The 14388-nt window shown below is 39.0% G+C and overlaps 1 protein-coding gene across 1 annotated transcript; it reads left to right on the top strand.

The window, feature by feature from the left end:
* The first annotated feature begins 4932 nt into the window (after positions 1-4932).
* On the top strand, positions 4933-13333 carry LOC109209508 (syntaxin-32). Its single transcript, XM_019372789.1, has 6 exons — positions 4933-5192; positions 5288-5547; positions 9192-9436; positions 9741-9910; positions 11040-11246; positions 12850-13333. The coding sequence occupies exons 1-6, from the start codon at positions 5185-5187 to the stop codon at positions 13007-13009; spliced, it is 1050 nt and encodes a 349-aa protein (XP_019228334.1). The 5' UTR covers positions 4933-5184; the 3' UTR covers positions 13010-13333.
* Positions 13334-14388: the final 1055 nt, after the last annotated feature.

The following is a 14388-nucleotide window of genomic DNA, read 5'->3' as shown; positions in this document are numbered from 1 at the left end:
ACAAATAGATAACTTTGTACTAAGGTACTTTGACACTTGCATAAAATAACTAAAGGCCAAAGATTTTGGAACCTTGGAAAGGAAAATGTTTTTATATATCAAAGTTTTTCTTACAAGGGTCACATGGCCCGATCAAAAATTCTTTACAAAGGCTAATCGGCCTCAAAGAAAAACAAAAATTACTAGGCCTAAGCAGCACGATCATTATGAAAGGAAGCTTCTTCACCCTCGGAGTCTTCTCCACCAGATCCGCTCACATTCTTGTAATTCTCGTTGGGAAATGCTAGCTTCCGAGCCTTTGCTTCCTCAGCCTTGGCGATCTCGAGTTCGGCATATATGTCGAAACTCTAGGCAGTGAACCCCTCGAGAGCCTCCCTTCGAGCCTGCCACTTTGAATGATCCACCATGCCCTTGGCCTGCTCGAGGGTGGCTTCGACGTCTACTTTGTATTGGGTTGCAATAGCCCGGGCCATAGTATTGGTCGCGGCCGTTTCAAATTTGGCAACCTCGAGCTCTTTGGCCAAACTAGCTAAATTATACTCGAGTTCCTCGACCTTCTTCACCTGAACCGAGGCATTCTCCCTTACATACCAAGCTACGACTTAGCCGAATCCAGCTCTGCTTGAACGGTTACCTTTTGTGCAGCCAAAATGTCCATACACCCCTTGAACTATTCGGCTTCGGCTCGCACTTTATCTATTTGCTCTTGGAGGCCCTTGATCAGTTCGAGCCTCTGTCGAACCTGTAGAATGGGATTGTTAGTTGTTATCTCCGACTCATCCTCACTATCATGAAGAACTCGAAATACTTGCTCGGTCATCTCTTCATGCGCATCTCGAGCCTCCACCAGGTCTACCTGAAGCTTCTCACTAAGAAGCTTGTAAGTATTGCATTTCTCAGTGAGGCCCTGGACTTCGGCCTTGCGTTCCTCTCGGATTCAAAGAAAGGCCTCATGATGCAACACCGAAGCCTGCGAGAAAGGAAGAAAATGTTAGAGATATTTACAATTCAAAGTCATAAAAAAATAATGGCCCTTGAACTTACCCGATTCAGAATGTGCTGGGCCTCGTTAAACAAGCAGGCAACATCCACTGCATCCATTTTGGCTTGGTCCTCCTCAGTGACCAAACATCGAAGATACCTAGCCACCCCTACTGGGGCAGAGAAAACTTGAGTATCTTCCGGGATCGAGATGATAAGAGGCTGCTTGTGATCGGGGTCGACACTGGGGGCTGGAAATTGGTTGGTCAGTTTAAAGCTCGAGGAAGCCTTGTTCGAGATTTTCTTCGGTATGTCCAAGTCGCCCAGATCGGTGACGTCTTCCACTCGAACAAAATAGCCGCCGAAAAGGTCTTCTACTCCGTGGACCTCTTCGCCGGGGCGAGCCTCCATTGCCTGAGCATCCTTAATTATCGTATCGGAGAACGAAGGTAATGAGGAGAAATCTCCAATCTCCATTCCCCCAAGTGAATCTTTTGGGGCTCCACCTTCGTTAGGAAGCATCAGGCTTGGTTTTTGCACCGGCCTCGACCGCCTCCTCGGTGGCCTCCCCACCTTGAGGTGAGGCATCTTAAACTCTTTCCGGCTCGGGCTTATCAGGTTGGGACAAAGCAGCTCCGGCTCCGCCTGTCCAGCGGTTCTTTGAACCTCGGTGCCAGCTCGCACACGAGTCACCAATCTAGAGCTTTCTTCTTCTACGTCTTCGTCTTCGGTCTCATCCATTATCTGTTGGGCGGACTCCAGAGATACGTGAATGACATTTCCCTTAGGCTTACGAGGCCTCCTGGCCGGCCTTTTCTTTTCCGGGCCCGGAGAACTCGGAGCCTCCTTCCTTTTCTTCTCTTTGCCCTGCTTCGGGGAAGATGGGGAAAGGAGTGCCTCTTCTTCAGCAGAGGGGGCCTCATTGGCACATCCTTCCCGAGGCCTACAAAATGAAAAGGAGGAGTAAGTACAATATCATAACCCGAATGAAAACCTTTCTAAGGAAAGAAGATTACCATGGTTACCAGCCTCCCATTGGCCCCTTGACAACTCCATCCAAGCACGCTCGGAATAAGTTTTTTGTGACCCCAATCCCTTGACCCATTGCCTCAGGTCAGGGATCACTTCCGGCACAACGGCCACAGCTGCAACACAAAAGACTTAGATGTGGGGAAGGCAAGAAGTAAAACGACAAAAATAAATATTCAAAGGCAAAGCAGCACTTACGTTTCATGTTCCACTTTTCAGGGAACGACATATCTTCGGCAGGGATTAGATCCGAAGTCTTTATTCGGACAAATTGCCCATCCAACCTCGGTCTCGGGTCTCGTCTATGCTCGAGATAGGGGTTTGGTGGCTCGGCGATAAAGCTTGATCATGCCCCACGATAAAGCTGGGGGCCGTAAAGGCGCATGAGGTGATCGAGGGTAAAAGGATGCCCCTCGATCTTGCTTACAAAGAATCGAAGGGGGATCAAGATCCTCCAAAACGACGGGTGGATTTGGCTCAAAGTGACATCGTACCTCTTGCAAAAGGCAACGATGATAGGGTCTAAGGGACTTATCGTGAAGGGGTAGGTATAGACACTCAGATACCCCTCCTTGTTAGTTGTGATGGATTCCTCGGGGGCTAGGCACTACTACATCCTTGCCTACCTAGTTGCACTCCTCTTTCACCTTCTCGAGGAGACTTTCGGTAATGGTACACATGTACCTCGACATGGGTTCACATCAACCCGGTGTCGAGGGTGTATTCTCCACCTTGAAATCAGCAGCGGTGGCACACTTTGTCAGAACGAAGTCTGCAAGAGGATGTTCCGCCGCGGCCGCGGCACTAGCAGACTTTGATGAAGAAGCGGTATCCTTATGAGGGACAGTTTTAGAGGTCTTAGCCATTTTTGTGAACAAGGAAGAACAGGGATTAGGATATTCAGTGTTTTAAAAAAGAGGTTAGCAATGAAACTTGAAGATGTGCAGATAAAGAACTTGAAGGATGCAAAGAGCTTTGAAGATTAGAGTAGAAGAGATTAAACGTAAAGTTTGAAAGAGTGAAAAAGTGGCCTATTTATGGGTTTCACGGCGTTCAAAGTTGCTAGTGGCGACCGGCAATTGACGTATCTTAATGCCTGGAAAATTGAACCGATGGGACGTTTCAGTCACATCTGCCGCTTGCGTCACAATGCTTACGTCATGGTAAACCAAGGTCCGGTTCGAAAACTCAATTCGTTTCTTGTCGTTACATTCCAAAAAACGAGGGGACTATCTGTATACGGTTAAAACCGGGCCCACCCGATTTTACTGATTAACCAAGACCAGGGGGATGGATTGAGGATCGGCCCCATAGCATATCAGACCGAGACGCGAGGATAAGGTACCGAGTTCGGGATACGAAGTACCTGTCGAGATCGAACGGTATAGACATCGAGCAAGACCGGAGATAGCATGATAATGGAAAGGCGAGATATCCGTGTCTGATCGAGGATCAAGGCGGAAATCTCGGAACAGATCAAATTAAGGACGATTGTTTAGCTAATCATGAGATTTCCTTCTGTAATTAGAATTATACCGTAAATAGGATTCCTTTACTATATGAAGAGGGTCTTAACCATTTGTAATGATCTTACATTCTCCCATATCAAAGCAATACAATATTCTTTTTCTCTTATACTCTCTTGTTCATTTATTTTATAACTCTATTTTCACTCACTCGGTTCGAGGGCGACCTAGCTCGAGGGCTGAATTGCATTCAATACTGGTTTGCTTTACTTTGCTGTTAATTTCTACTATTAATCATCATATTTATCAACTAGTGCTAGGTGAAATTATGTATCCTTAAAACTACTTATAAGTTTAATTGTCATCCGATTTTAAGGGTAAACATAATACCATCAATCAGACACTATATTAATTATGTGAAATTTATTTTTTCTTATATAACCTGCCAAAAAGGATGTATCTCATTTACTTTTTAAAATTCCTCCAACCAATATTGCGTCATTTTATATGGGGTAATGGGTATTGATCTTCACATTAATTTTCCTAGTTAGTTTAACACAAAAATTAAATACATGAAACACATTGGACGTTTGAGCTTTACAAATACTGGCTTATAATCTCGGGAAATTACCAGCTATGTCTATTTATAGGTAGCTCATTACAAAAATTGGCGAATTGATAAAATATTACTAATATTAGCCAAATTAGCCAATTAGCTATTTGTAGCAAAAAAATATCAAATTTTTGCTTTGTTTTGAGTGGGTGTTATTAGAATAGATTGGGCACAACTTAAGGAGCTTGAATATCAGTTTTGGGATGATTTGGTGAAGTTTTGAGGTGGTTTGAATTGAAAATTCGATAAAAACTGAACATGAAAAAAATGATATGTGTATCACACTGTGTATCACAATGTATCATATTTGTGTCTATTGTGTATCACATGTATATCCGTGTATACCTGTGTGTGAGATACATGCGTGATACATGTTTGATACATGTGTCGCAGAGGACTTTTTTGAACTCGATTTAATTACGTATTTTGATACAAAACCAGTCCAAATCACCTCCAATCTTCCTCAAATTTTGTATATTGACTTATCTATATATTTTCAATGAATTTCAACTATACCCATTGAAAAAGTTCCTTTTTTGTTTAAATTTTTGGAATATTGAATATATATTTTGTAGTTCATCACCTTATTTGCTACCTCATCCATAAAATTTCCTTTCCTTCTATCTAGTGTTGCTGATCACGCTTAAAAATATGGAAGGTGATTTTTGCATGTGATTCTTTGAGAGAAAGAACCCTATTATTTGGTTTTTCAATTTTTATTGGTTAGTTTTGGTAAATCTATGATTAATGACTAGAGGTTGGTAAGTTGAGATTTATTTGGGACATTTGCCTAAGTTTCCCTATAATCTCAGCATGAACCCATCAAATATATTGGGTTAAAATATTCGGGTTCGGATTAACCATCCAGCATTCCAGCCTATCAATTTTTCTTCCAAAACTCTCCTCCTGGCACCAGCTGTTGAATCGTTTTTTTGGCACCGAATTGTCTCCCTCGTCCGCTCAACGTTCGTCATCTGATCTACAATTCTACATTCTCTCTACGCAAGATCTAGGGTTTTCATCTGAGGAAGATTTTTCGATCTCGCAATTCTAGGGTTTGTGAGATCTTCAAGCAGAGATCTAATCGAATTTTGAATGCGCATGTGAGATTTTATTTGTCTACAGTTTTAATTTTGGATCTACAGCTTATTGTTTGCAATTGCTTGTGTTAGTATATTGAAATCGTTAATTTTCGGAGATTATTGAAAATGCCTGTGAAAGTAGCGAGTGCGTCAATACGGGATCGGACTCAGGAGTTTCAGAGTATAGCGGAGAGATTAAAGAAGTCATTTTCGTCCGTACAGAATGGGCCGGTTAGCAGCAGTACAAATAGTGGTGGTTCTAGATCGGAGGAACAGAGGTCCACTGTTGCTATGCAGTCGGAGTTTAATAAACGAGCCTCGAAAATTGGTTTCGGAATACATCAAACCTCGCAGAAGCTTGCAAAGCTAGCGAAATGTAAGTCTATTGTCTCACTAAAGCTTTTTAATATGCTATTTTGTTTTGTAGAGGAAGAAATTTGCAATTATTATATGTTTTAGTATATTTCGCATTTACTTTTTGAATATTTAACTTGTATTAAAAATTCATTGGATGTGGCATTTTATGTGTGATCTTGTTCACATTGCGGGTCCAAGCCCGGATATGTGCTGAGACCAAACTAAAATTAGTCAATATATCATTAGCGAACTCCTTGGTGAGTGGAGTTACTGGGTGCCAGTATTGGTGGGAGATAGCAGGTATCCAGTGGAATAGTCGCATTCAGGCTTGCCAAAGATATCATTAGCTGACTCCAACTAGCTTGATATTGAGGTGTAACTTTTGTAGTAGTTAGTTGTTGTATGTTCCATTTAGTTCTTGGCTATCTTTATAAGTAGCCAACAATTTGGAAGTGGAAGAATACTTCTACACTCCGTTTGTCCCATTTTACATGACTCAATTACTATCTGTATAATCCTTCCATTTTTTAAATATTTTATATTTATATTTTAAGTAGTTAGTAATTGCAATTTTGTTTAATTCTTTAATAGGCAAATTGTAATTCGAGAAAATGGAGATATCCGAGATTAACTCGAAGATTAGTGATTTTGTGTGTGGTACTTCAGCAATATAGTTGGGAGACAGATTATTAAATTTTTTACTCTAGCAAACATGAGAGTCATCCCACTACCGGCCGCCAGGGCCTAGCTCAAGTGGCAAAGGGTGGTGGATTTGTGTGTTAGGTCACAGGTTCAAGCCCCCACGCCATGCAAAGCAAAGCCTGGTATTTAAGTGGAGAAGGGTAGAGGGGCGGGCCCATTATCCACCGAGTTTCGAAGGCTGCGGTTGGTCCAAAGTATTGGCCCCAGACAGATTTCTCGGTCATCAAAAAAAAAAAAAAAAGAGTCATCCCACTATCGTGGGGAACTATAAACTCACGTATGTTGGTGATAGATTATTAACATTTTTACTCTAGCAAGCATGAGAGTCAGCCCACTATTGGGAGGAAATATAAACTCACGCGTAACCACACTGCTAAGGAATATAGAATTATGTAGACAAATTTATTTACTATTGTTATCGGAGCACCAAGGCTCTTGAGGGATTTCTTTCGTTTGGTTTGTGCATTGTGGTCACTGTCTGGTAATTTCCAGAATTTGTTGCTTACTATGCACTTAAATCTTATTTTCTCAAACTCTTATGTGAATTATTATTTTTATAGATCTCATCATACTGGCAATTTGCTACCCTTTACAAAATTAAATTATGGCATACGCATTGAGCGTGACTTAAGCGCTTGTTAATCCTTATGCTGTGGTTGCATTTGTCGCTCTTGAAAGTTAGAGCTATTGTGACCCTCAGGGGTTGGCCTGGTGGCAATAGACTTGAGCCTTGGGGTTTGCTCCCTTTCAAGGTCTCAAGTTCGAAACCCACTGGGTGCAAACAATTTCTGAGGGCCATCGGACTGGGTAAAACCTGAATTAACCGTGGTGCCTTGCGGGAAACTCCTTGCCGAGGGCCTGTGCACCCCCGGGATTAGTCGGGGCTCTTAGAGACTCGGACACCCGGTGCAAATCAAAAAAAAAAAAGTTAGAGCTATTGTTTGAGTTTTGAATTGTGATATGAAGGAAATGCTGATGATTCTGTGGGTTATATAATCTAAATTCAGCTGATGTGAGCTGAATTTTAGCATTTTGAGTGTTATTGTGCATCCAATGAACTTGATGGCTGATAGTTGTAGCACGTATAGTTTTTCTCCATTAGGCTTCACGGCCTTAAATTCTTTTTTGAGGTGTTACTTTACCATCCGAAAAGATTTTAAGGCCATGAAGCCCAATAAAGAAGAATTATCCCAACAGAGTCAAAAAATACTAGGTAATTTCTTCTCGTCCACCTAAATCTTGGTGCGTAGAGCTGTCCGGTACTTGTGCTGGTGGGAGGTAGCAGATACTCCAGTCTAGATGCACGTACGTTGGCCCAGGCACTGCTTGGTATATCTTCTATTTTTTGTACTTTTGGGAAAACCAGTGAAGAGTTTTCCCATAGGAAAAGCTTTCTGCCAAATTGAGACCTACAGAACTTGCCGGATTTTGAAGTTAGCTGTTTCTTCTAATATGAATACTCATTGTTCTTATGGTGTTTTGAAGTTGATCATTCTTGTTCTGTTTGGGGTTGACTACTACCCTAATGGTTCTGACTTCTTAACTCTCTCTTACTTCTTAGGTTTTCTTTTTAGCCATTTCAGTATCTTTTGACTATTTGGTTAAATCTTATACCTTCTCATTCAGAAACAAGATTCACATGTAGTTTTATTTGGAATTTCTGTGCTTTAAGACATTCCTTTTGCCTTTTGAAGTTACCAGGTCAGCAATTTGGGCTTACTAGACTCTGCAGTTCCCTTAGATGCCCCAGTTATGGTCTCCCTTTGCGTTTTCTCTTACCATGGGTTCTTGGGGTAGTTCAGTTTGTTTGATTGGTGTCTAATGGATTTAAGCCCCTAAATCTTCCGTAAAAGGAAAAAGAGTTGCAAACGTGGGCAACTGACCTTTTTTATGGATGCCAAGGAGAAGTTGTGGAATGAATTGCTAAATTAACCATTTCCTCAGGTCTTACAAGCACCACAGCTATTTTTCTTGTTCAAGATAATGTTTTTAGTAGTGCAGTCCCTCCACATCATCAAAATAAATGCAGTCCCTCCCTGGGCTTCATTGTGCATACAAACCTTATCTTTCATGCTTTGGTTTCCTCTCAAACTATAATAGAGAAGATGCAGACTGCAGACACTAGATGTTAATGCTCGTATTTTACGTATTATGTGGTTAAGTATACCGGGGCCTTAGCTCTTTGACACCTGTTTGTGCTGTGAATAATTATCAGGGCCAAGATTTTTGATATAATTTAACAATATTGCACCTATAAGTGTCTCATTTTGTAAGGAACATATCTCTAGTGTTCTTTCTAAAAAAAGAACAGGAACATATCTCTAGTGTCATTGTGGAGGAGATTGAAAAAGGAAGTATGTAGCTGCAAACTGACATTGATCTCCAAAATAGTTGAACTTGTAATGTATTTGATGAGCTTATAGATACACTGTACCAGATTGCTGAAACTGCAAAGAGAGTCTATCAGTGAATCAGACAGAAAGGATGATGTAGCAGCTATCATAGTAAACTTGACATGGAAAAATAATATCAGCAATGACACTGCCATGAAAACACATAGATGAGAAGTTATGAGAATAATCATGATATTAAGCCTTGGAAATAAGAATGAAATCGCTATGATTGCAAATGAACTCTAGAAGGTTACTTTTGAGATAATATTTTCAGATGAAACCATCTTCTCCTTTCTATTGGACACCATCATCCTACAAATTTCGGCATCTGATTTTCCCCCTTTCCTCTTTAGTATTTTCATTTGTACTTGTGAAAAATATATTTTCGTGGAGAACAAAAGAGAACTTGGTAAAAAATTATTTCCATTTGTATACTTCTAATACCGAGAAAACAAATGCATGGATCAAATAGGTTGTGATTCTCTTCCAAGGTAATTGATTTAGATTGCAGGCTTGAGAAATGCTGATTTATCCAAAAGTGGTAATGTTTTACTATGTCTCATTGCAGTGGCAAAAAGGACTTCTGTTTTTGATGATCCGACTACAGAAATTCAGGAGCTTACTGCAGTTATCAAGCAAGATATTACAGCACTTAACTCTGCTGTAGTAGATCTTCAGCTTCACTCTAATGCTCGTAATGAAAGTGGTAATCGTGATACCACTAGTCACTCGACGACTGTTGTAGATGACTTGAAGAACAGACTGATGACTGCCACAAAGGAGTTCAAAGAAGTACTCACCATGCGGACAGAGGTTAGACCAGATGCTGGTTATATCTTCCTTGTTAGCCTACTTCTAAAAAGAAGAGAAAAATCTTCCTTGTTAGCCTCTTTTCTTACTCAAATATATCTTTTGTGAGTCTGTAGTAAGCGAATGCTTCTGTTTACTATTTTTTTGTGGTTATTATGTTTTGCCCTCCACTTGTGGGACTACACTGGTATATTGTTGTTGTTGATGTTGTTGTATTATGTTTTGCCCTGCAACTGTTTTATCGTTAACAGTAGAAAAAATATACTTAATCATGGTCATTTGCATTTTCTTGTATTTTTGTTTCCAGAATATGAAGGTTCATGAGAACAGAAGGCAGTTGTTTTCTTCGTCGGCTTCCAAAGAAGCTTCAAATCCATTTGTGCGCCAGCGTCCTCTAGCTTCACGGAATACTGCTAGTACATCAGCTAGCCCTCCTCCTTGGGCTAATGGTTCAACTTCATCTCAGCTATTTCCAAGGTGAGGATGAATTATACTGCGTTAGTAGTTCTCGCCCACAGGCCCGCTATCACTGAGTAGATGCTTGGTTAGCACCCATGAGGTTTACATATTTCTTTTGTAATTTTGGTAACATCTTGCTTGCTATATTTTTAATGCAATGGTTTTAACTTATTGAAAAGAAAAGAAGTGCTAAGGAGTTTGTTGTCTCTCTAACTTTTTCTTTTGGTAATCTTGACATGTTTCCAAAATCACTGATTTACCCGTATTGATGCCATAAAGTAATTACAACTGATTCATGAATTAAAGGTTGAAAGAGAGGAGATACCTCTTCCTCTCATGGGAATAACCTTCTCTTCAGTCTATGGCCTATCTATCTTCCTGCTTTTACTACCAAAAATTCAGCTTCTCCAAACATGGTTTACGATAATCCTATGTATCTTTATTTTATCCTATTCATCTAATCCATTACTACACACAACTTTAACTTGACCCCTTTTCTTCTATGGAACCTCTATTCTTGAATTGGTGAAATTTAATAAGACATGCAACCTCGTCTAGATTAATGCTATATGCTAACGGTTCTTCCAGGGTTAGAAAACCTAACTTTATAGAATATTGGAATAAGATGGGTCTAAATGGAGCTAAATGGATAGTGAGAATTCATATAGCTGGCTCCTACTACCTTGGGTTGAGGTTTAGTTGTTGTAAGTCACATGGTCATGCACTCTGGATATTAGTTTTTCTTCTGTAAGTTAAATTGTGTTATTAATGTTAGGAGACTCCTGTATATAAGCGTTATACCAAAAGTAGAAAATCTACATCAAAACATGATTCTTTACAAAAGACACCCAACCATCTATACAAATAGGAACCTCATGGGTGCACCAAAAAGAAATCAGACACAAGAGGCTATTCCTCAAATGTACAAAATCATTTTCAGTCCCTTCATTATCATTTGTATATTGGCATTGCTTTCTACTTTCTTTTCCATCAGTAATAACAATCTGATTTTTTTTAACCTATTTAAAAAAAAAAACTATCTGAAAAACTAACTTGGATAAACCAGATTCTGTTCTACATCTGTTTTCGCTATCAGCTTTGGGTTTTATAGTATCAATGATTTTTGCCTCTTAATTCTCTCTGGTAGGACGCAAGGGGATGGAGACACCCAGCCATTGTTGCAGCAGCAGCAGCAACAACAGCAGCAGCAGCAGCAGTTAGTTCCGCTGCAAGACAGCTACATGCAGAGTAGAGCAGAAGCTCTTCAAAATGTTGAGTCTACTATTCATGAGCTGGGCAGCATTTTTAATCAGCTTGCTACCTTGGTTTCTCAGCAAGGAGAGGTTGCAATCAGGTATTTATACCAATTGTTGTAGCACTTGAAAAAATAAAATTATGTACGAGAATTTAACAACAATAAATAACAGTAATAAAAGTATGTAGGAGAGCGCAATGATTTGCATTTTGTGTAGTTACCTTAGTACAACGAGTTGACATCAATCTAGTCTCCTAATTGTAAAGTTCAATATTTGATGACAAGTAATGGATTTTTTGTTTGTTACTATTATTTTGATAAAAGAATCACTGGATTTAGACTTATAATAATAAAAAAGGATGTAAGAGATCTGAGTGCTTGCATTTTGTGTAGTTATCTTAGTACAACCAGTTGACAACAATGTAATCCTAGTTATCTTAGTAAAGTTTAACATTTGATGACTAGTGATGGATTTTTTGTTTGTTATTATTTTGATAAACTAATCACTAGATTTGGACTTCTCAATCTGATCAGATCCCCCCCCCCCCCCCCCCCCCCTTTTTTTTTTTCCCCGGGCTCTGTCATGAGCTTGCAAATCACAATACTAAGTACTAACTGATCCTGAATGCAAAGGTCGTGTATAGAAGGTATTGAACTAGCTAATAAGATTTCAGTATGATCTCACTTGATAGGCAAATGGAACTAGTGGAAGTTAACCTTTTTCCCATTTGTCAACTATACTTTTAACAGTATCACTTTCTGAAAAATGTTGATCTTCTATTTTGTATGGTAAATGTTGTTTTTTAACCTTGACATGAACTTCCGAACTGAAAACAATGGGATCATATCATGCATCTGCCAGTTATAAGGATTTAGCAGTCTATGTTTTTTAGATTATTGCATATTTAGGTTTCAGGGAAATGGGTCAATTCTTCTCGATTCTTAAAAAAATAAAAATTGCTAGTCCTTCCTGTTTGTTTGACACTTGAGTCGGTAAGGGGAGCAAATATGTGGGATTGACAAATCTTATCCAAACTTGTAGGTTAATTTTATCAAAGGGAGTGACATGCCATTGTTGTATTGTAAATTGCATGCTAAATTGAGCTTTTTAAAATTTTAAGGGTCATTATTATAAGATGCATATTTTTTTTAAATGACGGTGGTGTCTGGGCCAGCTTGCCTGCACCTCGACTATCCACCGGGTATTTGCTACCTCAATGTGATGCATGTACACTCAATGAACCCCACCATCTCATTTTATGTAACATATCTTTGTAATGTGATATGTAGTGTAATATTTGGCGCACTTGTTTTTTTTACAAGTAAATCTTTGTACATTATTGATATATCTGAATTATTATTTGCTTGAGGATGTCATAAATGATCTTCAATATGATGTTTGTGCTATCAGCAGGATTTACTGCTTTATCCATGGTTAGAGAAAAATCTGAAAGCAGATGAAGTTTCTTATACTTTGGGCTATCTGCATTTAGAATCTTGTAAAATGGTGCCTTCCACTTAATTAAAGTTTGTTGCTTCTCTTGTTGTCACTCTTTATTGTGGAAAACCTTGTACGGCCTGATTGTTGATGTTAAACTGGTATTCACAATAAATTCTCTTCATATATGATTTTGGCCAAGATGCAGTGGGGCTGAGTAATACATTCTTTTAAGAAGAAAGTAATAACTTGGTTTGCACACAGGATTGATGAGAACATGGATGACACACTAGCAAATGTCGAAGGGGCACAAGGGGCTCTGCTCAAGTACCTCAACAGCATCTCATCAAATAGGTGGCTAATGATTAAGATATTCTTTGTGTTGATTTTCTTCCTTATGATTTTCCTATTTTTTGTGGCATAGTGAAGCACGTAACATTCGACACAGCGTGATGTAGAAAGATAATAATCCTGTATTTTAGATAAGTTGTTTCGCTCCCTTGTTACCTTGTCTGTTGTCAAGCTCGGATTTGATACCATCGCCATTGAGAGGTACTTTTCCAGCCTTGTATTCCATCAGATATGGCGTATTGTAGTTAACCTATGAGCTTATTGAGACTGGCACTTCTGTTTTTGTCACTGCTTCAAGTGTATGAAAGCTGTCACGTTGGGTTACCAGTACAAGGGAAAATTATCGCTGTATGAAAAGTATGCTATTATTTTATACTCCTTTTGGTTACCATTTGAATTCAGTATTATTAGTAGTTAGTACATGTATTATTTTATTCAAGAATTATTGAATTTTCTTATCCTACATTGAGATAACAATACAATGATAAGCTATAGGGGTGTCAAATCCATTTCAAGAACCGATCGAACCAAATCAAGTTTTAGGTTATTTTCAGAGGTTCTGAATTCTGATATGAGCCATATAATTATTGTTGATTTTTATTTTCATATAAAAGCCAAAAAAGGACTGAACCAGACGGATTCAATGATGTGTAAAAATATTACGCGGGATAATTAAACATCTAACACCACTGTATTGAGCCTGGAGTATCAACACTCAAATGATCATATAAATCTACCAATTTAAGATAATTATTGAGTGCTCTTCGTAGTTTACTGTCTTTTTCATGTGTTCTTGCTGTTGCGTGCGAAGAAACCAGAGTGGGTATAATCTCACCATTTAGGACGTGCTAATAGTAAAATAGCAGAGATTTATTTCAAACGACAATTTATAACGCACAATTTAGAAAGTGCAACAATCAAGTACTCGTTGCTTTACATTTTATATCACATTTTTATCGGTTCTAATAGTTTGACACGTTTCTATGCTTAGAAGCTCAGTTTTAACACTTCATTTTTCGTCAAAGACATACTACATACTATAGGAACGATGACAAGATACGTTTTATATCGTAAGGCTCTAAAGCATCGATCTTTGAATCTGTTTTATAGCCTAATGCATTGCTTGGAGTGTACCCACGGGTCTGATCTAATGGCCAATGAAGCAGAAGCAAATTTTGGAGACTAGTACTCAAATTTCATTACAGGCATAAAGTACTAGGTGATTTCTTCTTATCCGCCTAAACTTTGATGGTCGGAGTTATCTTTTACTTGTGTTGATGCAAGGTAGCAGGTATTTGATTGAATAGTCGAGGTGTTCACAAACTAGCTTAGACAACTCCACTCTAAAGAAAGATAACATGTAAAGTTATCCTATACATGATGGAAGGCATACAAGTTGGTTCGGATACTATTATTATTTAATTTTTTTTTGAGAAAATGCGGCATGTGTTG

Source organism: Nicotiana attenuata, unplaced genomic scaffold, assembly GCF_001879085.1.
Source record: "Nicotiana attenuata strain UT unplaced genomic scaffold, NIATTr2, whole genome shotgun sequence".
Lineage (NCBI taxonomy): Eukaryota > Viridiplantae > Streptophyta > Magnoliopsida > Solanales > Solanaceae > Nicotiana > Nicotiana attenuata.
This window is presented reverse-complemented; position numbering and strand designations above follow the sequence as displayed.